At 44.3% G+C, this 25,430-nt stretch overlaps 1 protein-coding gene and 1 pseudogene across 3 annotated transcripts in view; both read left to right on the top strand.

Annotated features, from left to right (window-relative positions):
• The window catches only part of CDK12 (cyclin dependent kinase 12), a 65,251-nt gene extending 42,601 nt beyond the window's left edge, over window positions 1–22,650 (top strand). The window contains exons 14-17 of one of the 3 annotated variants that reach the window (XR_005721823.1): window positions 9,083–9,193; window positions 11,507–11,650; window positions 15,132–15,233; window positions 15,661–15,809. Coding sequence is in view for 1 of the 3 variants with exons in the window: in XM_040245494.1 (XP_040101428.1) it covers window positions 9,083–9,086 (4 nt within the window). In the remaining 2 variants the exon portion in view is untranslated. Of the gene's footprint in view, window positions 1–9,082; window positions 9,194–11,506; window positions 11,651–15,131 lie in introns of those variants that run through there. The other 2 variants (XR_005721822.1, XM_040245494.1) reach the window with 2 other exon arrangements.
• LOC120866623 lies at window positions 19,424–24,370 on the top strand (annotated as a pseudogene).
• Window positions 24,371–25,430: the final 1,060 nt, after the last annotated feature.

Raw genomic sequence — 25,430 nt, 5'->3', positions numbered from 1 at the left:
AAATATCCTGGAATATCTTGGGGGGAGGAAGAAAAGGTATTTGTTAATTTTTCAGCTATGTTATCTATAAATGTGATGGAAGTAAAGGTTTGGCAGAATTTCTACTTGGGTATTAGAAAATTACAAACCAAATTAATTATATTCAGAAGTGGTTTTGGTTTTGATTATTGAACCATGGGAGATATTAAGTCCATGAAACACATTATTTTGAACAGATGAGAAATCTGACTCTGTTCACAAGTGAGAGGCAAAACTGGTTTGACCATGATCATTTTTGTGGTTTTGAAAACAAATTTGCTTGACCCAGTTTCTTTAGTTTCTTCTTCAGCTGTCCATTGGAATGATAAGAATTTGAAGAAAACATCAAATCTATACGTTTAAAAGCAGGGCAGTTAGCACAAACTTGTAAGTAGGACTTCTTTTAGCTTCTGCCATAGACATCACCCAAACCACTTGGGGTGTGTGTGTGTGTGTGTGTGTGTGTGTGTGTGTGTGTAATATGCATATATAGTTACAGTACTAAAATGGTTACCAGCAGGTTTTGAGAGAGAATGCTGCATCAGAAAAGTGTCAGTCACGACCTCATTCTCCCTGATTAGGTTACTGACACTGTATTCCTTTCTCTCTCTTTGTTTTGCCTCCCATTGGGTTTACTTTGTTTATGTACAGATATTTTGTAATATATTAAATTTTTTCTTTCAGTTTATAAAAATGGAAAGTGGAGATTGGAAAATTAAATATTTCCTGTTACTATACCACTTTTGCTCCATTGCATTTACTTCTTAATTTGTACCCTTTGAGCAGATCTAATTATATGTATAAAGGGCATTTTTCCTCCACTTTATCCTAGGGGTGCTTTGTCTCAGAATCTCTGTAGACTCATAGACTACCAGAAGAAGAAGTTCTTAGGGTTTGAAGAGGTGCTTCAAAACATTATACTGGGAACTAGAAAATAAGAATTGGGGGAAACCATAAGATGTGATTTTCTAAAGTAGAAAACCATTGTACAAAAGTAATGATGGTGCCAGGCCGTCAAAAGAGTTGAGCTTCATGTACCCTGACTCCTTCTGAAAGGAGAGGTAAGTGGGTTTGAGCTCAACCGTCATCAAAAGAAGTTGGTATGAGGCTGTTTAGACCAAAAAATAGTCTCTCCAATCAGAGACCCTCATCCCCACACCAGTTCCTGTGTTACCATGAGTAGGGTCAGCATGGGGATGGATTAGTGTTCCCAGCTCTGTTGAGATTTCCTGATACATTGCCAATCCAGGAAGTAAGTCAAAATTGTTGATAGGGGTAAAATTCCTGTTATTTCCAAAACTTCCTGTCTCCAACTGAGGAGAAAATTGCTTTCCCTTCTCTGTCATGGTTTAAGATACAGAAGACTAAACTTTCCCTTGTAATGTCTGCTGCCGTCCTGCTAGTTAGGACATAAGTAGACAGGACAGGAAAAAAAAGTATCAGGAGACAAGAAGAGGGGACATAGGTATCAGGAAGTTGTGTGTGGAATAAGCAATCACAAGATTAAGGAGTACAGCAGAACAAGGAAATTAGGAAGAAATATAATTCAAAAACTGGTGATGAGGAGGATTGCCAGTGTATTTGTGAATCCCCACAGTTTAAGTATGATGTTCCCTTGCCTGTGGGCTGTCATATCTTTACCCAAGGAGAATGGAGAGCTCAAGATTGTTCCAGTTCCTGGAGTCTTGTGTTTCTTGTTAGTCTCCAGAGAAAAGGAATTCGTTTTCAGTCTTTTTATACTGCAAGTTCATGACTAGGAGTGTGAACTTCAACCTAATAGAGAATATTTCCACTTTGTAGCAATGACCATCTTCAATTCTTGGTCTGAAAGCTGAGGACCTATCTAAGCTGGACTTTTTTCTCCATCACACTCAAGGCTATTTCTAAGTAGGAACCATACTGTTCAGTACCTGAATTTCTTAGGCACTGTCTTTTCCAAGATAGGCATCCTTAACTGTGTGCTAAGGTTAATGCCTCAAGTAAGTTAACAGTTCTTTGTGCTGAACTGGGATTTTCGTTGTTCTTAAAGATTGCCCCGTAGCTTGACTTTTTTTTTTTTTAAGGTTTTGAATTACTTCTCTGTTCACAACTTAGTCATCCTGAAGGGCTATGGGAAATGGATGTGGGGAGTTCCTCAAGCAAGTAAATAGTCAAATATTCCAAAGGAGAAATGAACTGCTAAGTCTTCTGGTTGTCCTGAGAGGCAAGGTGAGCATTCCTGGACACTTTAATTTTTCTGTCCAGGTGTGGCATTTCTAGTGTTCCTATATAGCCTATATAGTTCCTATATAAACTCAAGTGAGAGTTTACTCCAAGCCAGTGGGGGAAGTATGACACCTAAAGGAATCACTGGTGGTACTCTACCACACCTCTCGTGCAGCTAGCTCTCCATCTCCTGTCCATCCACTTCATTTCCTATATTTCTTTTCTCCACTCACTTCCCAATTCTCATGCTTTAGTCCTGCCAGAGATACTGATTGCTTAATCCTGCAAGGAATTTAGAATTACTGCTGCTTTGTAGTTTTGAAGGGTAGTGAGAAGCAATTCAGGAGACAAACTTAATGGGGTGAAAGGTGAAAGAAAAAGCAAAATAACATTGCTAAGGGCTATGAAAGGAGCTTTTAATTATTGCAGTACTTAATGTTGTGGAGTACAAGAGATTCTTTAACTGGTCAACCTTCACTTCATTCTCTTCCCTTATATACTGAAACTTGCTTTTGCTAATAGCTGAGTTGCAGATGGTGTCTCTAGGAAGTAAAGCTTGGTGAGAAGAGGAGAGAGAGAGCATATGAGGATTGCTCTGATGCCCTGATGATTAGTCACTAGGTTGCCAAAACACTTGACCGCTGGATTGCTCTCATATCTCTTATCTCAAGAATTAGCAGTCCAAGGCTGAAAGAAAGAGATAGATGCGCAGTTAGTCTTTAATACTCTCTAAGTGGGTATTTTGGCCACCTCATGCAAAGAGTTGACTCATTGGAAAAGACTCTGATGCTAGGAGGGATTGGGGGCAGGAGGAGAAGGGGACGACAGAGGATGAGATGGCTGGATGGCATCACTGACTCGATGGATGTGAGTCTGATTGAACTCCGGGAGTTGGTGATGGACAGGGAGGCCTGGTGTGCTGCGATTCATGGGGTCGCAAAGAGTCGGACATGACTGAGTGACTGAACTGAACTGAACTGAACTGAAGTGAGTAGTTGTTAATAAAGCCGTATGCAGCCCTCAGCCACACAGTAGTTCTCTGGAATGAGAAGGTATAACCATGAAATAAACTCATTTAGACATAAGTTCCTTCGGACCTGAAAATAGTTGGTTTTGGGGATGTTGTGCTCTGGTATGGTTGTAACTTGAAGATCATGTTGATAGTTCCAAAAGAGTGAAGGACATTTTATCCAAGTCCAAAATCACCCCTGAGGGAAGCAGCATGGAGAAACCTTTAAAAGGCTACAGTGTAGCAGAGCAAAGTGAAGAGCCCAGCTAAGTGTCTTGTCTTTTAGGAGCCTTTCTGATGGATTGTCTATGGAAAGGCTCCCTCTTGTGTTTGATGAGGGACACCCTTGGTTAGGATCACCTTGTGGACGGATAACCCTCTCCACCAAGGCTAATGCAATTTTGAATGCTTTTGACACTGGACAAAAGAGGCTGAATTTAGAGAGCTAGAGAAAACTTAGGAGTCTGATCCCTTTTATAAATTCAGGAGCTGCTAGGTTTGGCCTTGAATTAGTATTTGCAATTTCTGTTAGGGGACCAAAGTTCTCATATAAAATGAAGCAATATGAGAAGGAAATGGAAATAAAGGAAAGAAGGGAGAACTGGAGAAGTCTGGTAGTGGGGCTGCAGAAAGAAACAGTGTATAATTGCTTATAAAGAAGAGATAAGATATGAGAGTGGTAGGTAAAATTGTGGTTGGGGTAGTGAAAGGGAATAATTGCATTAAAGATTCACAGTTTATTTCAAGGAGGCCCCATTAGAGAGTAAAGCGTCCCCTTGATTACAGTAGTGTTACCTTTATGGTTGGAGGATCGGCCTGAAACCCTTAAACTGGGGGATGCTATGCAGACAGTTTCACTTGGGAAACTAGATTATATTAAGCAAGTAATTTTTATCTAGGACATTTTGCTTAGCACTGCTATCTGCATAGTTCAAGAGAGTATTCCAGGATTAAGGAGGAAATGATATGGATATACCAAGCTAAGAATTATTTGTATTCTTGGAGTACTAACATTCCCCTGCAGGTGATTTTATATGTTTTAGGTCAACCTGGAAACTATAATGTTATTCCTCTCCCCTTCATTTTAGATACAAGTGAGGATGATGCATAGAAGAGCAAACAAACCAGAATATATGAATTTGAGTCAGAGAATGCTAGAGCTACAAAAGGGCATTAATTTGTCTAGTTTAGTGCCATCGTTAGGCAGTGAAAAAACAGACCCAGAAAGGCTGAGAAAGTGTTGGGAGTAAGAAGGGAGAAAATGGTGACTAGCATTGTCTGGAACCTACTATATACTAGGTATCACAGTACCTTTGCTTTTATTATCTAGACTATTAAGCACCTTGAGGCTAAAGAATGGAAAGGATAAAAGGCAAGTCCTTATTATTCTGAGCAATATGTAGGAGATAAAAGGAGGTAGCAGGTCAGTTTTTCCTGTCAAATCACATAGGACGGGAGCCTGGTGTGCGGTGGTCCATGGAATTGCAAAGAGTCAGATACGACTTAGTGACACACAACAACAAAATCACACAGGGCTAAACCAGAGGAAGTGGTGTCAGTATTTGGAAGTGAAGTTATTCTCAGGAAGTACTTCCTAAGTAGTTGAGACGAGTCATGAATAACTTCTCTATTCCAAGGGACCTTCTAAAAATGTGATGGTCAGAGACCACTACAGGCAAGGCTGGTAGGAAACAACCTTACTGTTGCCTCTGGGATTGATTTGCATTCTAGAAAATCAGGTCATGACCTGAGAATATAAGATTAACCTTAGGGAACAAAATGGGACTTCTCATCCTAAGGGGGCTTCAAAGAAAGCAGTATATATACTATGCATTAAGAAGATGAAGTCCTCTGGTTACTGTACTTTTTTTTTTTCAATATTTTTGTTTTGTTTTGCAACACACTTTGAAGTCATGAAACAATTTGTAATTTTGGAAAGACTCAGTACCAAGTTCAGTGTTGGTAATTGCATATGGCAACCTGAGAGTTGACATTGTACAAAAATAAGTTTGTATTTGATGTAGTTGTTTGATATGATATTCCAAGAGTTATACCATGAGGGTTGCTTCTATGGGGAGCAGTAATATCATTAGCTGGATCACGTCCTGAGTACAGGGCAACTTCTGGGGAAGATTATGGGAGGGTCTCATCTTTGGAAGCTTCTGGATCTAGTGAGAGATGACTCTTAAACTTGAGTGGGAAGTAGAGAGATTGGTGTTTATAAGTGAACACACTGATGCAGGTTATAAAATAAAACAATAACCTAGTACAGAGGGAAACAAAGCAAAGAAATAATGGGAAAAACGCAGAGTTAACCAGAAAAGATTCTTTGAAGGTAGTGAAGATAGAGGACATGAAACAGAGGGAGGAAGGTGATTGGAGAGAGAAAACTTATAGAAAGTTTCTTTGTGTTTTGTGCAGAGGGTTATGAATGGAGTAGTCAGGATAATAAAGGAAAAAATATTAGGAAATGAAGGAACAATCTTGGTGGCCTGAATGAGGAATTTGAATTTGATTTGGTAAGCAGTAACAGAATAGAGCATGATGAGATGAACACAATGTTCAGGACTTTTGCAGCTATACTAGGTCATAGAAGCAGAAAAACTTGCTAGGATATTATTGTTCTTGTCCAGATGTAAGGCCCTAAGAGCGGCAACTAGTGTAAGACAAGGGGAAGGAGAAGAAAGGGAGAGGGTCAGTAGAATTAGCTAGGCTTGATGATAGTTTGGATGTGAGGAGAGAAATAAAAAAGATAGGCTAAGGTTGATAACCTCAGGACGTATTTATACTGTTCATGGTGATGAGATTTTGGAAAGAGGTAGCTGCTTTGTTTTTAAGAAGTAGAAAATGTTTATTAACCAAATAATTGAAGAAAAAAAAAATTGATGGGATATGTCTGTGTTCAGTATTGCAGAGTTTAGTAGGAGAGATAGCCCCTGGAAAATAGTTGAGTCTGTGCTATGTGCCCAGATGGTCACCTGCACTCTGCCTTTTTCAGATTGGAGAACCAGGTGAAAGAGAGTTGATGCCTGGGGTGTACCCTCAGACTTCAAGAACGCTATCCCACTCTGGATCTGGGAAAGAAAATACAGTTTTTTGCCAGTTTCTTCCCCGTTAATGCTTTGAAAATGGGATATGACTAGCCTGTGGCAGCATGTGCCTGTGGATGCACAATTCTCTGGCTTGATTCTTGGAAGGCCTTTTTCTCTCCCTCCCTGGGGGTCATTTGTATCTCTGGTTCCTTCTCCCAGAGCCATAAAGTGGGAGCCCCCATTTATTAATTGGGTTGGGACTGGGGAGGGGGTCAGCGGGGGACTCTTTAGTGCAGCAGGCGGGGGTCTTCCAGAATGAGCCCATTAGCCAGCCCCAATGGCAGCTGAAACGGGGCTGCAGCCAAGTCCTCTCGGTTTCAAAAACCCTCCATCGCCTGCAGCAGATCAGAACAAGGCCTGCGGGAGCCCTTAGCTTCTGATTGCAGCTGTGAGGAAGGACAAAACAATTTATAGGAAGCCAAGTAGCTCCTGCCTCACTGTCTCTTCCTTTCTGACTTTGGGGAGGGGAAAGACCAGGATGCGGTGTGCCCTCCCACAATAGCTTCTCAAACAGCACATATAGGCCTAAAGTAAGAGAGAACAGGATGAGTGTCTGTGTATTGATTGGACATCTACACCTATGCTCTGGAAATATTTACACATGTCCTTGCTTTCTTCCATCCACACACAGTTGTATTGGCTTAAGCAGTCACTGGTTATATAGAGTTCCCTAGGGCAAGGCCAAATGTGTGCTCAGACTCTTAAACAGTCATAAGTTGTGTGTTGGGGGCAGGGTGGGTGTCATGCTTTTTTTGTGCCCCATACCCGCCTTGTCTCATCTGCTTTGTCAAGATTCAGGGTTAGAATTAGATTACCTTTTTAACATTTCTTCATAATGAAAGAAGTTTGGCCTCCTACTGGAACTCACTTGTTTGTCCCTTAATTTAAGCCAGTTTGAGAAGGCAGGCATCTACAGAGGAGCTTCTCTATGCTGTAGCCCTGAGAGAAAAGTACGAAGGGCAGGAATATTTCACTTCCTGATGGAAGGACAGTATGTCTTCTTCCTGATAGAATCATAGATGACCAGAGCTAGAAAGGAAACTAAAGACCATCTAATTCAACTTCCCAATTTATGGAGAAAGAAACTGAGGCTTAGGGAAGGGAAATGCCTTGTCCACAGTCTCACAGTGAGTTAGCGGCAGCCAGCCAAGACTAGAAGCCAAAAGTCTAGGATCTTAACCTATTGAGTATAGAGCCTCCAATTTTAAGATCATCAGTTCCTGACAGTCCTATGCTTCCTCAAGAAAGTAAGGCTGTGAGATTTGAGGGGCAGGTCAGGAGGGGAAGGACAGATTGAGGGGGAAAGTTAGGTTAAAAACTTAGTAGAAAAACTGGGAAGCTTTATATGTTTTTACCTCAAAGACCCAATGACATGCAAATTGTACAACTAATTTTTATTTAGAGTCAAGAACTCTGGCTCGTTGGGAAGCAAGTGGCAAGTCATAACCAAAGATCCTGATGCCTCAGAGTTACCCCAAATTCAGGGAGCTTGTTGCCAGCCATCATCCAGGGGTTGGATAGTATGAAAAGATCCTCAGAGATTTTGTGAGGAATTTACCCTAAATTTCAACTCAGGCTCCTTTGCATTATAATAAAGCATATTGAAAATAATCAGAAGGAAAAGAGAAAGAAAACATCTCAGTTGCTGGGAAACTAAGGGGAGCTGCTGAATGAGAGAAGGGATTATAGAACTCTTAGTAAAATAAGATACTCTGAGATTACAGGCAAATTGGGGGCGAGGGGAGCTCTACTCTCCCTTATTTTTTTAGTTTTGGATTGTTGGTTTTCTTCTTTGGTGGAGCGGAAGGAAGGTGGTGTGCTCCACAGTGACCTGAGTCCTGAATAGTGTGCTCAGTGGGCTGACAGGCATGGAAGTTTCTAAAGTCATCTCACTCTGGTGCTGAGACTCCCTTCCCCTCTTTGGACCTCTCCCAGGTGTCCCTTCCAATGCTTATTTTCTGGGTATATGAGTCTGGGAGCCGCTGAGCCGGGAGGGGAATGCTAACTAGTTCCTAAACTGGAAGCAAAATCTTGGGAGAAAGGCAACTTAGAGATAAATCTAGGTCTAGGTTATAGGTGTAGGTCAGAGAGGCAGGGGGTTTGCAAAATGAGTTTCAATTGCTGATGACAAATAGATCCCAGTACATATCTTTACATTTTCTCCATCATACCGTGGTTGATAGCACAGGAGAAATGTGAAGTTGGTTCCCATGCAGATTCATCCCTACATAGGGAATATACAAACCTACCTGCCCAAACTGTCAAATCTACTGTCCCACAAACCTCCTTTCTGTCTCATAGAAAGTCCTGAGCCTTTCTTCAAGAAGATGTTTTAGACAAGAGAGCCTTCAGAACAATCTGATTATCTAATCTAAAACTAGTTATCTTTTGAGTCACTTTCTTGCATTAACTTTGCATTCACATCGAACCTTCATTGCCCTTTATAATTCTGGGTTTCAGAGCTTCCTTTTATGTTGAATTCCCAGTTTCTCTCTTAATTATAGGAAGCATAGTTTTTACTTTACTAGACTGGGAGCTACTTGCCTGGAGTTAGGAATCTTAGAAAACTCTAAACTGTCTTTGGGCGTGTACTTAAGGTTCATCTGAATCCTTCTCAGCTCTGTAAAGTAGAAGAGTGGCGATCATCGTCATCACTTTACCTACTAGGGCCATGCTCCTTGAGTGAAAGAGCATATACCCTTTTTGGTGTCTGGCTCCTTATCTCATGTCTAATGTTACATGTCATTTTCTTTTACAGGTGACAGCAGCAGGAGGAGGAATGGCCCCTGAGGAATTTGGTAATGTCCATTAGTTACCTGACATCCGGAGTCCTGGCAAATTCACTCTCTTTCACAGAGTTTCGAGCCAGGTAGGGATCTTAAGCTAATCAGAGGTCACTGGGCTGCTTTTATAAGGGATTAACACTTACACACACACACATACAGTCTCAGGGAAGTTCTTAGTCCCAAAGATCTCCAGGGGAGTTACCTTAGCTTTTTTAAAAAATTCTTATCCATTATGGTTTATTATAGGATATTAAATATAGTTCCCTCTACTTTGCAATAGGATCTTGTTTAATCCTTCTGTATTTAACAATTTGCATCTGCTAGTCCCAAACTCTCAATCCATCTCTCTCCCTTCCCCTTGGGCAATGACAAGTCTGTACTCTATATCTTTAGATTCCACATATAAGTGATATCATATAGTGTTTCACTTTCTCTTTCTAACTTACTTCGCTTAGTGTGATAATCTCTAGGTCCATCCATGTTACGGCAAGTGGCATTGTTTTATTCTTTTTTATGGGTGAGTAGTATTCCATGGCACCCCACTCCAGTACTCTTGCCTGGAGAATCCCATGGATGGAGGAGCCTGGTGGACTGCAGTCCATGGGGTCGAGAAGAGTCGGACACGACTGAGTGACTTCACTTTCACTTTTCACTTTCATGCATTGGAGAAGGAAATGGCAACCCACTCCAGTGTTCTTGCCTGGAGAATCCCAGGGACGGGGGAGCCTGGTAGGCTGCCATCTGTGGGGTCTCACAGAGTCGGACACAACTGAAGCGACTTAGCAGCAGCAGCAGCAGTATTCCATTGTATATATGTCCCACGTCCTCTTTATTCACTCATATGTTGATAGACATTTAGGTTGTTTCCGTGTGTTGGCTATTGTAAATAGTGCTACTATGAACTTATAGGGGTGTATGCATCTTTTCAGATCATAGTTTTGTCTGAATATATGCCCAAGAATGGGACTGCTGGATCAAATGGTAACTCTGGTTTTAGTTTTTAAAGGAACTTCCATACTGTTTTCCATCTTGGCTGCACCAATTTACATTTCCACCAACAGTGTTGGGAGGGTTCCCTTTTCTCTACACCCTCCAGAATTTGTTATTTTTAGACTTTTTAATGATGGTCATTCTGACCAGTGTGAGGTGGTACCTCATTGTAGGTTTTTAAAAAATTAATTAATTTTTTTTTGGCTACCCTGGATCTTTGTTGTGGCGCACAGGCTTCCTCTAGTTGTGGTGAGTGGGAGTTTCTCTTAGTTGCAGTGCACAGACTTCCCATTTCAGTGGCTTCTCTTGTTGCAGAGCACAGGCTCTAGAGCATGAAGACTTAAGTAGCTGTGACACATTAATTAATTGCCCCATGGTATATGGAATCTTCCCAGACCAGGGATCGAACCCATGACCCCTGCATTGGCAGGCCGATTCTTAACTACTGGACCATCAGGGAAGTCTCTCATTGTAGTTTTGATTTGCATTTCTCTAATAATTAGTGATGTTGAACATCTTTTCATGTATCAATGGAGACATGTCAGTAGACCATCTATATGTCTTCTTTGGAGAAATGGTTATTTAGGTCTTCTGCCCGTTTTTGGACTGAGCTGTTTTTTTTTGTCACTGAGTTGTATGAGCTGTTTGTATATTTTGGAAATTAAGCCTTTGTTGGTCACATCATTTGCAAATATTTTCTCCCAGTCTGTAGGTTGTCTTTTCATTTTGTTTATTGTTTCCTTTGTTGTGCAAAAGGTTATAAGTTTGATTAGGTCCCATTTGTTTATTTTTGCTTTTATTTCTATTGCCTTAGGAGATCTTTAATTTTTTTTTTTTTGACTCTACTATGGTGTCCTACCTTCTTTTTAAAATAAAATTTTATTTATTTATTTATTGCTGTGCTGGGTCTTTGTTGCTGTGCATCAGATTTCTCTAGTTGGGGGCCTCCTCTCTAGTTGGGAATGCGGGCTCTAGAGCACAGGCTCGGTAGTTGTGGCACACAGGCTTGGTTGCCCCACCGTATGTGGAATCCTCCCAGACCAAGGTTCGAACTCATGTGCTCTGCATTGGCAGGCAGATTCTTAGCCATTGAACCACCAGGGAAGTCCAGTGTCCTACCTTCTGATTAGCAGTTCCTCCCTCCTGGCTAGAATGGGTAACCCCCTTTATTGACATTAGTGGTCATTTCATCCCTGTTCTTATGTATTGGTCAGCTATTACTCAATAATGTGATGCTAATATTGGTTACTCTCAGCCTCTCTACACCTGCCTCACTCACCCACTGTGTCATTCACACATAGCCCTGACTTCTTTTTCCCTAAAAAGCTATTTTCTCTTTCTTCTGAGGATAGGACATTGATGTCCCTTTTTACTACTTCTCATCAGTTTCTCCACATCCTTCCCAGGTTTGATGGGCCATGCCCCCTGTCCACACACTGTGCAGGACACCGGAAGTAGAGGTCTGCCAGCCTGGTTATTCCCATCCTCAGTGCCCAGAACTGAGCAGGTCACCAACCTACAGTGCCTACCCCTACCCTTCTTCTGGTGAGGTAGGTGTCTCCTCTCCCTACCCTCCAACCCCGAACAGGATCATATTTCTCTCTGGGAATATTTCTCTCTATTGTTAAATATCTCCAAACAAGGGGAAGGCCATGTTTACTCAGCTTTCTGGCTTGGTGACTTCCAGCCCTAAATTTTAGAGCGACATTCCTAATGTTAGATACCATCCTCTTTTCTGTAATTCAAAACCATTTCTCCCATTTAGTGGGTGAGGGAAGAAGGGAACAGTAAATGGATAGTGTTAGGGTCTAATGACAGGCAGCCCTTCTCTTAGGGTTGGAAATCTGAAGTCCCAGATGTGCATTCTACCCTATGGCCTGGAACCTTGGGGAATAACTTGAATTTTTTGAGGGAAAGGTTCTTATCTTGTGTCCATTCCTGAGGACAAGGATCTCAGACTCTTGAAGAGTCTGTCCCTGTTCATTTCCAGACACATCCAGGGAGTAGCAAATGAATCACTGTAGGGCAGAACCCATCAGTAAGTAATACTCAGTCTCCAGCTCAGGAGGCAGCTCTTGTCTGGCACCTGTAGGGAGTTGGCAAGGGTTCCAGAGCCTCTCTTGCCATTGTAGTTGATATCAGCTTATCCTTTTGACCTTAGATCTCCTCTCTCAGCAATGGCTCTTCACCCCTGCAATCCAGACAGTGTAAGCAGTAGGCCTAAGCAAATGCCAGCTCTGGGTAAGGTGCCCCCTTCCCTGGTAGGCATATACCTTGAATTGGAGGTGAGGCAGTTACGGTGGGATGGATGGAGAGTTAGGTGTTCGAAAGTAGGAAATGTCTCTGGAAGTATTGGGTACCTGGAGTACCGTGCCTACCCCTCTGTCAATCTGGATGTTGCTACAGCCTTGGTTTTTGCCACACGAGGGCGCTGCTGACCAATTAAAACTCCTGCCCCTTAGCAGACAGCATTTGGGTGAAGGGAGAGGGGGGCACCACACTATTTCCCTGAGACAGAGGTGAGAAAAATACCCAGAGAGCCTGAGTTCAGAGGCCCAAGGAGCCAGAAGAATAGTTCATTGTTCTTGCACTTGATCTTCCTTTAAAAATGGCCTGAGACCCTGAATGCTCTTCCCTAATGGACTGACATGTCAATAGATTCCCAGTCAAACCTGGGAAGCCTCCTAGTTTTAGGCACCAAACACCTTGTACAGGTGTTTCTTTCTTTAAGGGTGTAACAAGCTCCACCTGTCGTCAGCCTCTAGACAGTCACTTTCCAGCCCAGAGTTTGGAGGTATCTGGGTTTTCAGAGAGAAAAAAAACAAAAGTCTCTTATGATAGTTGTTTCAAGAGAAGTAGCTCTTAAAGAGTTAGCTCTCTTAAGAGAAAGGGAGAGGACTGAGAAGACTGAGAGAGTAGCAAAGTTCAACCTTCTATGCCCCCATCACTTCTCCCAGCACAAACCTGCAGAGCTCAGATGATCTGAAAGATATTTACAGCCTGCATGTCTAAAGGACACCCAGGACACTCTGGGGCTCTGTGCCAAAAAAGGTGTCAGAAAGCAGGATGGGATGGGGACTGATTTGGCCCTTAAGCCTCATGGTGCTCCCATATGTGTATTGGCTCCACTAAGGATCCAAGGGCCATGGAGCCCTTGTGGGGATAAGGTCTCCCACATTTGGTCCTCAGTCTCCAGGAAGCCCTTCTATGCTGAACAGGCTAAGGGAGATGACAGAGGTTCTCCTCCTCCCTCCTACCCCCATGCCCGAGGGTCCCTCCCCAGGAGGACAGCTTGATTAAACAGTCGGTGCTGCTGGAATTGCTGCACAGCTGGCGCTCCCCCCAGCACCCCGAGCAGAGCAGCAGCGCAGATTAAAATCTCCAATTAGCGTTAAAGTGAAGTGAGGAGGTACTGAGACTGCCAGGGAGGCCAGGAGGGGGCCCTCAGTTGGCAGATACTCCCAGTACTGCCTGGATTCTGAGTACCACTTTTAGTTACTCCTTTTTTCGTAGCTCCTCACCCAACAGCTCTCAGTGCCTATTAACTTTGCCTTGCTTGGGGCCAGAAGGGTTTAGAGGGGTGGAGGACGGGACAGATGCCTTACAAAATGCCGGGGACACCATAAATGTGAAGGAGAAAAGATGCCCTACTCACAGTCTGCCAAATTGAGGTGACTTTGTACTACTTCTGCTTCTTTTTGTACAGAGAATGAACAAGTAGGTCCCTCCAGAGCTTCTTACTTATAAGGTGCTGCCCACACAAATGTCCATGCTGGTATATTTTATCCTATTTGACTCGTCTGCTCCCACCCAAATCATGGCTCCTTCCTTCCTCCCTCCATTTTTTTCTCAGCTTTCCTGTGGGCAGGGGTAGGTACAGCCTGGCTTGGGAGCACTGCCATGTCCTGCCACCTGGGTCCCACCATGCTTCTCGTTATCTTCTTTGCAGTTTAGGGAAGAGCAGTATACCAAGAATAGAAGCCTCAGCCTCTTGCAACCCCTGAACATCACACCCTGTCTTAAGGGCCCTCTACCATTTACACTTCTACCTTTCATTCACCGAACCCAGAAGGAGGGCAGTAAAGCTAGCCGCAACCTTTGACTTTCCTCTGCCCCTTTAAGGGAAATGGAAGTGGGTACCCAGCTGACTGAACCTACTCACACCTCCAGAAATTAGACACCAGGGCACAGTGCCACCCTCCCAGGCTGGCACATGCTACCCTGGCAGAGGTTCAAATAGCTTTCCCCCATACCCCCACCTCTATGTCTTCCTCTTCTCTCTCCCTCTTTCTTCCTCTCTCTCTCTTTTTTTTCTCAGCTCAAAGCACAGCTGAGCCTTAAAAGGGGGGTGGGGAGGACCAAGCTGGGGCAGGGGGGTGGAGAGCTCCAATAGCACGTTTTCACCTGCCATTTAATTGGATGTATTTTTAATTAATGGGACCTCGGGGACCAACATGAGACAATCTGATCTCTGAATAGGGACAGGGGAGAGATTGGGTAGGGGAGGAGGATTGGGCCACTGGGTGCGGTTACTGGGAACCCAGGCCCATCAATCACTGGCCACTTTGCGTTCTGGCATGGAGAATAGCAAGGTGGAGGAGGAGGAGAGGCACTGGGATTTCCCCCCAACTGCCAGGACCTTCAAAAAGGATGGAACCTCACCAGTTGACTCAGTTCTGAGCCCCCATATTGCAGCCAGGAATATTAGGTAAGGCTGTTTTCTTGTTCCCGAGTTTTGTGCAGTTGAGCTTGTCCCAGTGAGTGCTGTAAAACTGTGAAAGGAAGGTGAGGACAGAGCTTTGAGGTCCTTGAAGGGTGAAGATAAGAGCTGGGGACCAAAAAACTGGAGACTCTGGTGAGAGGGAGGAGCGGGGCCGGGTTCAGAGATATTTCTCTGTGTTTAGACATGAAATAAGTGCCATGGAAATTACATGCAAATGAGGGCTGATGCCTTGGGGTATGAATCATAGACCCTTACTGTTGTCAGGAAGAGAACTTGGAGCTCATCTTTTCAAACCATTCGTTTTACAGATGTGAAAACGGAGACCCAGAGAAGGGAAACAGTTGAATCTTGTCCTGGAGTTACTTTTGTTCCTGGATTTGGGGAATTCCTGGGAATACCAGAAAATGTAGGTAGGTAGGGTATTGGGAGCAAAGTCAAGGGGAAAGGTTTGGCAGAGTATTATTTTCCGTTTCTTGGAGTCTCCTGTCTCTGACCCCTGAGTTTTGAAAGTAACTTAAGGGAGTAAGGTGGGTGCATTACTGGGGGGACATTTCCCTCATACAGTCTGTTCCAGAAGGCATCTCCATTCCCTTGCTTTCATGTAGACAGATCCTCCAGAACTACCCACTCCCATGAGATTTTACTGTATTCTAAAAGGCACAGGGAAGGAAATACATCAACTTCCCCAGTTCCTTAACCAAGGTATAGATTCCCCAATGGCGACTAAATATTGAGGTTTTTCTGGGATCTTATGACAAATTTTTCTGCTGCAGTAAAAACTGGTAGAGAAAATTATGCCCCAAAATATAGCAAGGCGTGGTCTTGTCCTATGTCTAGGCCAAGAAGAGAGAATTAAAACTTAAGACTCTGAAAGCTGAGTCAGAAATGCTCCTGTATTTGTGCAGCACCATACTTTGCCAACAAAGGTCCGTCTAGTCAAGGCTATGGTTTTTCCTGTGGTCATGTATGGATGTGAGAGTTGGACTGTGAAGAAAGCTGAGTGCCGAAGAATTGATGCTTTTGAACTGTGGTGTTGAAGAAGACTCTTGAGAGTCCCTTAGACTGCAAGGATATCCAACCAGTCCATTCTACAGGAGATCAGCCCTGGGTGTTCTTTGGAAGGAATGATGCTAAAGCTAAACTCCAGTACTTTGGCCACCTCATGAGAAGAGTTGACTCATTGGAAAAGACTCTGATGCTGGGAGGGATTGGGGGCAGGAGGAAAAGGGGACGACAGAGGATGAGATGGCTGGATGGCATCACCGACTCAATGGACGTGAGTTTGAGTGAACGCCGGGAGTTGGTGATGGACAGGGAGGCCTGGTGTGCTGCAGTTCATGGAGTCACAAAGAGTCGGAGTGACTGAACTGAACCGATGGCCCAAAGCTCTTAGGGAAGCCCCGTCCAGTTCTGTAAGGTAGTGATGGACACTGGAGAGAGGGGCATGTCTCCAGCTGCTCCCACCCCCACCTCCTTCACGGTTCAGATGCTAGAGTTGAGAAAGACTTATGGAGAGAAGTGACTTGCCCACTACATTGCCAAAGATACCATTTCCTGGCATCTCCTTCCTTCCTTAAAAAAGTCAACATTAAAAAAAAATTCAACATTGTTCTGTGCTTCATGGGACTAAGTTGAGGTCTAGACAAGGATGGGCAGAAAGCTTGGAAAGCTGTGTGAGTTTTAGAGACTTTGTCACACTCTCCAAGCCCCCAACACTTATCCCCTACTCCCAGAAATATATTCTCATCTCAGTATACTCACCATTTAATATCCCCAAAGTCCCTAGGAAAGACCCAGATGTGCCTTTCTAAGTGCCCCCAGGCTCATTCTGCCCTTTTCTTAGACCCTCAGGGCCATCTCCTTGGCTGTCTGATTCTCTGCCCTTTCTACTACCAAGATGAGGAGGCCGCCTTGCATTGCCCCTGCTTCCAAGAACCTGCAGGGAAAGGTGTGGCGGAGGTCAGGGCGAAGCCAGAAAGAGGGAAGATAGAGAGGGGGTATTTGGAAACTGAGGCCTATAGTCCCACCTTTGGGTGGGGTGTTGCTACCTAACTTAAAGCAGGCTATTCATACTGAGTGTTGTTGAGGGGATTTATTGGATGGCTCTTATTTAGAGAAACAGAGCAATGGAAGAGCATTCGGTGGAGAAAGACAAGAGGCATCAGGCTTTCTGAAGGCCTTCTTTCTCACCCTTTGTTTACCCCTACTCCAGGATTAGAGGTATACTGGAGGAGCTAAAAGGCCCTTAAACCATTCAATTGTTGATAGATTCTTGATGTTTCTCTCAGGAACAAGACTTCCCTCCCCTCAATCTCCACTAGCCCTGCCTCACACTCTTAAGATTTAACCAAGGGTATGACATCTACAGCCTTGGAGTCAGAGCCTGGACCCTGCTCTGGAATCCAGAAGTAACCCTGAGCTTTTGCAGGGAAAGAGGGATAGACTTGAAGTAAGTGAAAGCAGAGGTAGCAGTACCCAGTGTCCCCTGCGCTCTAGAGAAGAGGGGTTGCTGAGGGACTCTGTGTTGGTCCAGGTTTAACTTTTACTCTGTTGGGGCTCCTTTCCTCCTTCTCCCTCAGTGTGTCCCACTGGTTGGTAAGAGAGCTGGATGTCTGAACCTCCCACCTTGACACCTCGAAGGTTATCATGCAGACCATTCTCTTAACTCCCAAAGCCATGGAGGAGGTGAAGGAAGACATTTCAGAGGTGGCAGTGTCATGATGTCCATCAATACCTGCGGAGAGGAGCCAAGGAGAAGAGACAGTGACCAGAGGCGGAGCCAGGAGGAGATGCCTGCTCCTGAAAAAGCCTCCTTATCCCATCCTGTCTCACGCACCCTCTCACATGCTGACAGGCTCTGTGCCCAGGCTGTGCCAGGTTTCCTGGCTGGTGATCCTACTCTGCCATACAGGCAGCTGGCTCTCTGCTACAGCACAGAGCACATGTTGGGGTCTCTCACACGTCTTTCTAACTCATCTCAGTGTGTCTGTGGTGCAGATTCCTAGGGATGAAGAAGGGGACTGTGGCCCTGGAAGCAGGAAGATGGTGGGCTCTTGGGTCCTGTAGGTCCTTGTCTGCCTGGCTGGAGTGGCTCTAGGGAGGGAGAAGGCTGCTGGCAGCTCAGCTGAGCTCAAGGTTCTGGTGACTCATAACAATAAGAGGAGAAGGCATCCGGGCCTGTTAGAGCTCCCTTTTGCCCCATTTCTCCCCAACTCTGTGCTCTGTGGATAGAGGTCTCTCATCCGGATTGTGGGGCAAGGAGAAACCCCAGCTAAGAAAGAAGAAAGGGAAAAGGGAGAGAAGATGGCAGGGAATGCTGAGCATTCCCAGGGAGAGGCTTCTCAGTGAGGAAAGGATAGGAGAGGCTAGTTAGTCTTACTCTACTGTGTCCCTGGGCTACACACAGGGTAATGTGCTGGGCAGCTCAGCACTCCTGGGCAGTCACAGCTACTGCTCCCTGCCCTTTCTTGCCTGCCACAGCTCTGGGCACCCAGCTGACACTCAGAAATTTTTTTTTTAAGTAGGGGGCACTATTTTAAGACCAGAACCTGGAATGATTACCACTTGGTCTTATACTTTCTTTGCTGGAAACAGAAACTGTGGTCTTCAAAGGTGCTGATTTTCTCTTCCATTACAGGCCAAGTAGCCGATGTGCATCTTCTCCAGACTTTCTGAATCAGGGGAATGATAAAATACTATGTTTAAGGTCACATCAGCAGCACAGGGCCAGAAAGAGGACCAGGAGAACTAGCCATGCCCCCGACCACAGTCCCAGGGGCCTCCCTGTTTCAGCAAAAGGAAATAGGGATCTTGGATACCAGTGTATCTAGACACTTAATAAACATCCTCCTCCTAACCTCAGAGAAGAATTGGAGGGGAGTTCTCTGAGAGAACCTAAGTTTTCATTTGCCTATTTCTATTCTTGTCACTGATGGCAGCTCTGCTGTCCAGCAGAGATGAGGGCCCCCTCTGCTGGGATGCTCCTGGGAATCCAGAGAGTTTTGGTTGGACAAAGGGACAGGCCAGCTGCTCTTTGTGTAGGGAGATGTGACCAGTTCCACTCCCCCAGCTCTTCCTGGCAGCATCAGAAACCCAGGGACCCCTGCTGGAACACCCATAATAAAGCTCAACCCTGAACTGAACTGACATATCACCTGGCTCTGCTATGAAAGTGGTGCTGTAAGGGGGAGGCTTGGCGCACCAGGTGGGTGTAGGCAGGTGTGGGGAGTTCAACCTCAGGAGATACAAGGATAACTCCCCAATACCACCTCTTAAACCTTCTTTCTCCTCAACCCTCCTTCAACTTCCACCTCCATTTAGCTGACTCCACTTCTGGCTACCTCATGCCCTCCAATCTGAGAAGACACGGTAAGTAGTTGTCTGTTCGCTATACTTTTTCTCTGTCACTCTCCTCTGCTCCTCCCAACTCCCAACCAAGATTTACTCCATTTGACCTCTTCCCATCGGTGAAAGCCCTCCGGTTCTGAACCCAGAATACCCAGCCTCTGAAACCCTCCTTCTTTTGAGAATGCCACTCTGGCTCTGAGACTGACTCACCAGTCCTCATCTTCCACATAAGTATAGCAAGGCCAAGACAAGTATGTCCACTGGCACCAAGGCCCCTGACCTGAAGCAAAGGGCAGCTCTAGGGGTACAGCAGAACTTGGCCCTGAATGTGTATATGCCTGTGCATTGGGCACACTGGTTTATTAGTGTTATTTCAGCATTGTGATGCAGGGAGAGTAAGTGTAACAGCTGCTCCTTGCTTGCAGTGTTTATTGTTACCTAGAGACAACCTCCTGGCTTTTTCCCAGCTCTCCCCACCCCACCTCCCAGCTTACCCCCCTCCCTGCCAACAGTCCTCCCCTCCCCACACTGATGGGAAATTTATGGCTTGCCCATACCATCTCTTTAACTCTCTCCTGTCCATAAGAGAGGTGGGCCAAGGGAAGCCAAAGTGAGCAGTGGGCGTGCCTAGGTCCCAGCAGGATAGCACAGTGCATGGAGGAGGGAAGGAAAGACAGTGTGATGGAAGCCACCTCTTCTTCCCAGTCTGTGTCTGGACTCAGGCCCCAGTTTCCTTCCTAACTGTCATGTTGAGAGAAAAGTCTTAGGATCCCAGGCTTCTCCTCACAAGATTATTCTCTTCCCTGGGTATCTCTAAGTGCCGCCCTCCCCAGTGGACTGGCTGCTCCTGAGCAAGTACAGCAAAGTAGTATTGACACAGGAGGAATAAATGCAGAGTGGCAGAATCCCCCAGACCCCTCCTTTCTAGAGAGATGTCATATTGAGACAAACAAGAGGCTCTGGCATGAACAATGCTGGCTGGACCTCCACAGCTGAGTAGCTGTCAAACATGAAGCTGGCTGCTGAGCCTGGTGGGGAAAACAGCCCACCTTAACTTCACCCGAGCCCAGCACTAAGGTTCTGAGAGAGTCCCAGGCCACCCTCCAAGCTCGTCTCCTTGGTCTAGTTTCCTAATCCATTTTCTCCTGCTCATTGTTTGGTTTGATACATTGGGGAAGATCCCAGGGAACTAAGGCCTCAACAGTCCTGGGGAAAGAGAAACTCCTCTATCCCCTCTGGTCCCAGGACCTTTCATGGAGGGGCATCATGTCATATATTCACCATCCCCACTGGAAACGAGAGGTAAAGGGATAGGATTTTAGCAGAGATGATAGAGGTTAGATATATGGAAAAACTTACTCATGGGATATAAGACTTCAGAATGGACCTACTTCTCTTTAGAGACTTTTCTTTTGCCTTGGATGGTTTTAAGTCTGTATTTACCCAAGGAACATTGGAAGAACAGGGGTAATTTTCTGGGGCTCCTCTAGACGTGTACCTCGGTGCAGTTTCCTTCTCAGTTCTAAACCTAGTATGTGTAGTGTAAGTTTGTAAGACTGTAAGTTTATGGGCTGACAGCCTTGGGCTCCAATGCCAGTGCTGCTGTTGACTAGCTGTGCTACCTTGGGAAATCCCTTCACCTCTTTTAGGCCTAGTTTCCTTGTCTGTGAAATGCAGATAACCTTTTAAGATGGTGAAGAGCATTTAGTGAAATAATATGTGTAAAGTACCTCAGAAAGTGCCTGATACTGAGTAGGTGCTCAGTCACTAGCAGTTGATACAGTAGAGTCTACTACTTTTTCAGAGTCGTTAGGGCTGACATTGCTTCAAAGACTCTTATGAATCCCCTGGAATTATAGCCAAATGTGAGTTTGTGCAAATGCTGGGGGTAATGTCCATAGTTTTATTGATGATTTGAAACAGGGTGGCAGTGTCCTGGAAAGGAAGTAGCCCCAGTTCTTTGAGTCACACTCCAGAAGAAGTCAGTTTCCCCATACCCATGACTTCAGCTAGGAGTTCTTCGGGTGGTGTCCTGCCTGGAAGCACAACTTCATCTAGAATGGGGCTGGGAAAGACAGCCAGTAAGATAACAACACAGGAATGGAAATCCCTGGTGGTCCAGTGGTTAGGACTCCATGCTTCCACTGCAGGGGGCATGTGTGTTCCATCCCTGGTCAGGGAACTAAGATCCTACATGCTGTGCAGCACAGCCAAAATAAAAAGATAGCAACACAGAGCACTTGCCAAGCACTTTATAGTTTGTAAGTGCGTTTACCTATATTAGCTCTTTTAAATACCCAGAACATCTCAGTAAAATGAAGAACTACCTGGCATTGTTCTTGGTGTATTATATTTTTAAGTATGTTTATAGTCTATAGACCATTTCATCACCTGGATATGTCATGAATTATAAAGCTCATCCACTATTTTAATCATTTAGATATGTTTACTGTTACAGATAATACCATGATGAACATCCTACCACATAAAACTTTGTGTTTTTTTTTTTTCATGTTTTATTGAGGTAGAATTGATATATAACATTTTATTAGTTTCAGGTTACAACATAATGGTTCAATATTTGTATATATTGCAAAATTATCGTCACAGGGAGTCTAGTTAACATCCATCACCATAATAGTTACAGAATTCTTTTTTTCTTGTGAAAAACTGCCTGTAATTTTTAAAGTAAATTCAAGGGAGTAGAATTTCTGGTACAACAGATACAAATACCCCATTCCCCATAGTTATAATCATTTTATTGATGCAATGAGAATAATATTTTTTAATCTTCCTCTTTGGAATTCTGCAGTGGGAACACAAGGACAGGCCCTTCTCTCTCCTATACCCAGCAGAAACATTAATAATCTATCATATCCTTTTTAAAAATTAAGGTAATTGCAGTTGTAAAAATAATACAGAGAGTTCCCTTATACATTTTGCCCAGTTTCACCCAGTAGTAACATTTTGTAAAACTGTAGCATAACATCACAACCAGAATATTGCCATTATTTCAATCCACCAGTCTTAGTCATATTTCCCTGGTTTTACCTGTATATGTGTTTATATTAAGTTCTATGCAATTTTATTACCTCTGTAAATTCTTAAATCTGCTACCACAGTTCCAGCACCACAAGGATTCGTGTTACCCTTTTAATGATCACGCCTCTATGTCACCCCCTTCTTAACCCTTGACAACCCCTAATATATCCTCCAGTTCTAAAATTTTGTCATTTGAAAATGGAATCATACACTGTGTAACTTTTGGGGATTGAATTTTTTTCATTCAGCATAATCCTCTGGAGATCCATCCAAGTTTTTTAATGTATCAGTAGTTTATTTTATTTCAAGATATGGAAGTACCACAGATTTACCATGTTTAACCATTAGTCTATTAAAGAATACTGAATACAACATTGTAAATCAGCTATACTCCAATAAAATTAAAAGTTTTTTGAAAAAAGGAACACTTTGTGCTCTGACTTTGTACTCACTTAGCAACTAATGAAAAAGCCTATTCTTGGTGTCCTGAGTGTTGTTTTATATTAATGATTATTAAGTTTCTTAACCCTTCAGTCATGGCACCTACTATTACTTCCATCTCATAGACAGGGAAAATTGAGGCTCATAAGTGATTATCCCACGCTCACATGCTGTTAAATGGCAAAGAAGAGCTTGGGACTCAAGACAATAGGGCTCTTTTTACTACAGCAGGCTTTCTCAGACCTTGCCTGAGGTTGCTGGGAAGACGATGTGGGCAGAACCAAGAGAGAGATGTCAGAGGCAGGAAGAACACTGGAGCAGCCTGGGTCAGTTCAGGTCTTCACTGCTAACTCTGCTTCATGGGTTACAAGAGCAGTGTCATGAAGATAAAGAATCTGCCTGCCAATGCAGGAAATGCAAGAGATGCAGGTTCAGTCCCTGGGTTGGGATTCCTAAAGCAGGAAATGGCAACCCAACCCAGTATTCTTGTCTGGAAAATCCCATGGGTAGAGGACCCTGGCAGGCTACACTCCACGAGTCACAAAGACTGGGACACAACTGATCACGCCAAGTGCCCATATCCTGAAGCAGGGGGCAACATAGCTTGTGCATTTGAAATCATTTCCCCTTTGACACTTCAAGGCTGAGGTGGATGAAGCCTGTGAGCAGTCTTTCCACAGACCTGGGACCTGGAATGGGAAAGGGAAAACTCAGCCTTTGGGTATGTATCAGAGGATAAATAGCCAAGGCTGTCCTTGGAAATGTGAAGTTGAGTGTCTCTGATGAGGTCTGAGGAAACTGAGTTCCATGACAAGTGAGCTTTCTATTCTGGGGTGACAGGTGGAGGGCAGAAATAGCATTTTAATAGTAAGGGAGAAATAGCATTTTAATTTTTTTTCTTTTTTTAGTGTGGTGGGGAACTATAGGTCATTTACACACAGACACATACACCTTGGGCAGGCTCAGTGTCTGGGACATGGTACGAGGGACGCAGAGTGGAATAAAGAAACACCAGTTCACCATTTTGCCTCTGCGGCTGCAACCAAAAGTGTGTTCAGGCTTCAGAAGAGGATTGCCTTCAGCATCCTCCGCTGTGGCAAAAAGAAGGTCTGGTTAGGCCCCAATAAGACTAATGAAATCACCAGTTCTAAAAGCTGATCAAAGATGGGCTGATGACCTGGAAGACTATGATGGTCCATTCCCAGGCTCGATGCTGGAAAGACACCTTGACCCACTGGAACGGGATGCACATAGGCATAGTTAAGGAAAAGGGTACTGCCAGTGCTCCGATGAGAAGGTAACCTGGATGAGGAGGCTGAGAATTCTGTGCCGGCTTCTCAGAAGATAGTGTGAACCTAAGAAGATTGACCACTACGTGTATCACAGCCTGTACCTTAAAGTGAAGGGTAATATGTTCAAAACCAAGCAGATTCTTATGGAACATATCTGCAAGCTGAAGGCAGACCAGGCTTACAAGAAGCTTCTGGTGGACCAGGCTGAGGCCCACAGGTTGAAGACCAAGGAAGGCGGCAAGCACCTTGAAGAGCGGCTCAAGGCCAAGAAGGAGGAAATCATAAGGACTCTGTCCAAGAAGGAAGAAACCAAGAAATAAAGTTCTCCCCCTCTTCTCTGTACATAGTGGCCTTGGCAACTACAAGCATCACTCATTCAATTAAAAAAAAAAGTCTTTATCTGCCTAAAATAAAAGCCAGTTCACACTTAGTCCTCCCTTTACCACTGCTGTTTCTTTCCAAATCATGGACAGCTAAGTCAGAAGAAGCTAGAGAAATCATTTGGTCTATCCCCTAAGCCTCTGGGCACTGGTAGAAGCTGACAGGTGGAAACCTAGAGTCAGCCCGAACGTGATGAATGGCAGAGATGCCAGCTTTCAGGAGAGAAAGCTTGGCTTTCCTCCTGGGAGCTATGTCTGGCCAAAGGCTGCCTCCTCCCACCTCCTGCTGGGACTGGATTTTTTTTTTTTTTTTTTTACAGTTGCTGTTACCATTGCTCCCCTGGCCTATTCCAGTGGCTGTGGTGGACTTATAACAACTTTCCCTGTCTACTTACAGCTCAGGAACCAAGCTGAGAGCACATATCATTCTTCTCCATCTCCCTTGACCCATCAGAAATGACAAATCTTCTTCCAACGCACCCTCCGTCTTTATCCAGCAATTCCACCCATGGGGGATAAACACTGAGGGCTTCAGAATTTATAAGGAGTACTTTGCATTCTTGAAATAATCAGAGATATCCATTCTAAACCTTTTTTTGGGGTGGAAGTTTGTTGTTTTTTTTTTTTTTTTAATTTGTTTGTTTTTGTCTTTTTGCCCCACAATAAGGCTTACAGGACCTTAGTTCCCCCACCAGGGATTGAACCTGGGCCCTTGGCTGTGAAAGCATAGAGTCCTAACCACTGGACAGTCAGGAAATTCCCTGGGTAGAAGTTCTTAGACAAAAGGAAGCCACTTTTACTAGTTCTTATTCCCAGTGAGATTCAGAGATCTGGAATGTGGAGACAGCTACCTGCCCTTCAAGCCAAGATGGCACCTAATCAGGAAATCCCAAGACCTCTGCTGCTTCCCTTCCCTTGGCTGGCCCTCCACTCCAGGTACTCTCCTCTCCTGCCACCACTCCCTTCCCATTCCTCTTTTCTCTCTCTCAGCAAGTTTTTTATGTGATTACAGGCACTGCATGGTAATTAGTGCTAAACTCATTTGCACAACTACAGTTAATTGGCTACAACAATTAATTAATGTGTTGGAAATTTGGCACTGGAA

Source organism: Oryx dammah, unplaced genomic scaffold (genome assembly GCF_014754425.2).
Source record: "Oryx dammah isolate SB20612 unplaced genomic scaffold, SCBI_Odam_1.1 HiC_scaffold_8, whole genome shotgun sequence".
Classification (NCBI taxonomy): domain Eukaryota; kingdom Metazoa; phylum Chordata; class Mammalia; order Artiodactyla; family Bovidae; genus Oryx; species Oryx dammah.
Note: the sequence above shows the minus strand (reverse complement) of the source record. Positions and strands in the feature narration are given on the sequence as shown.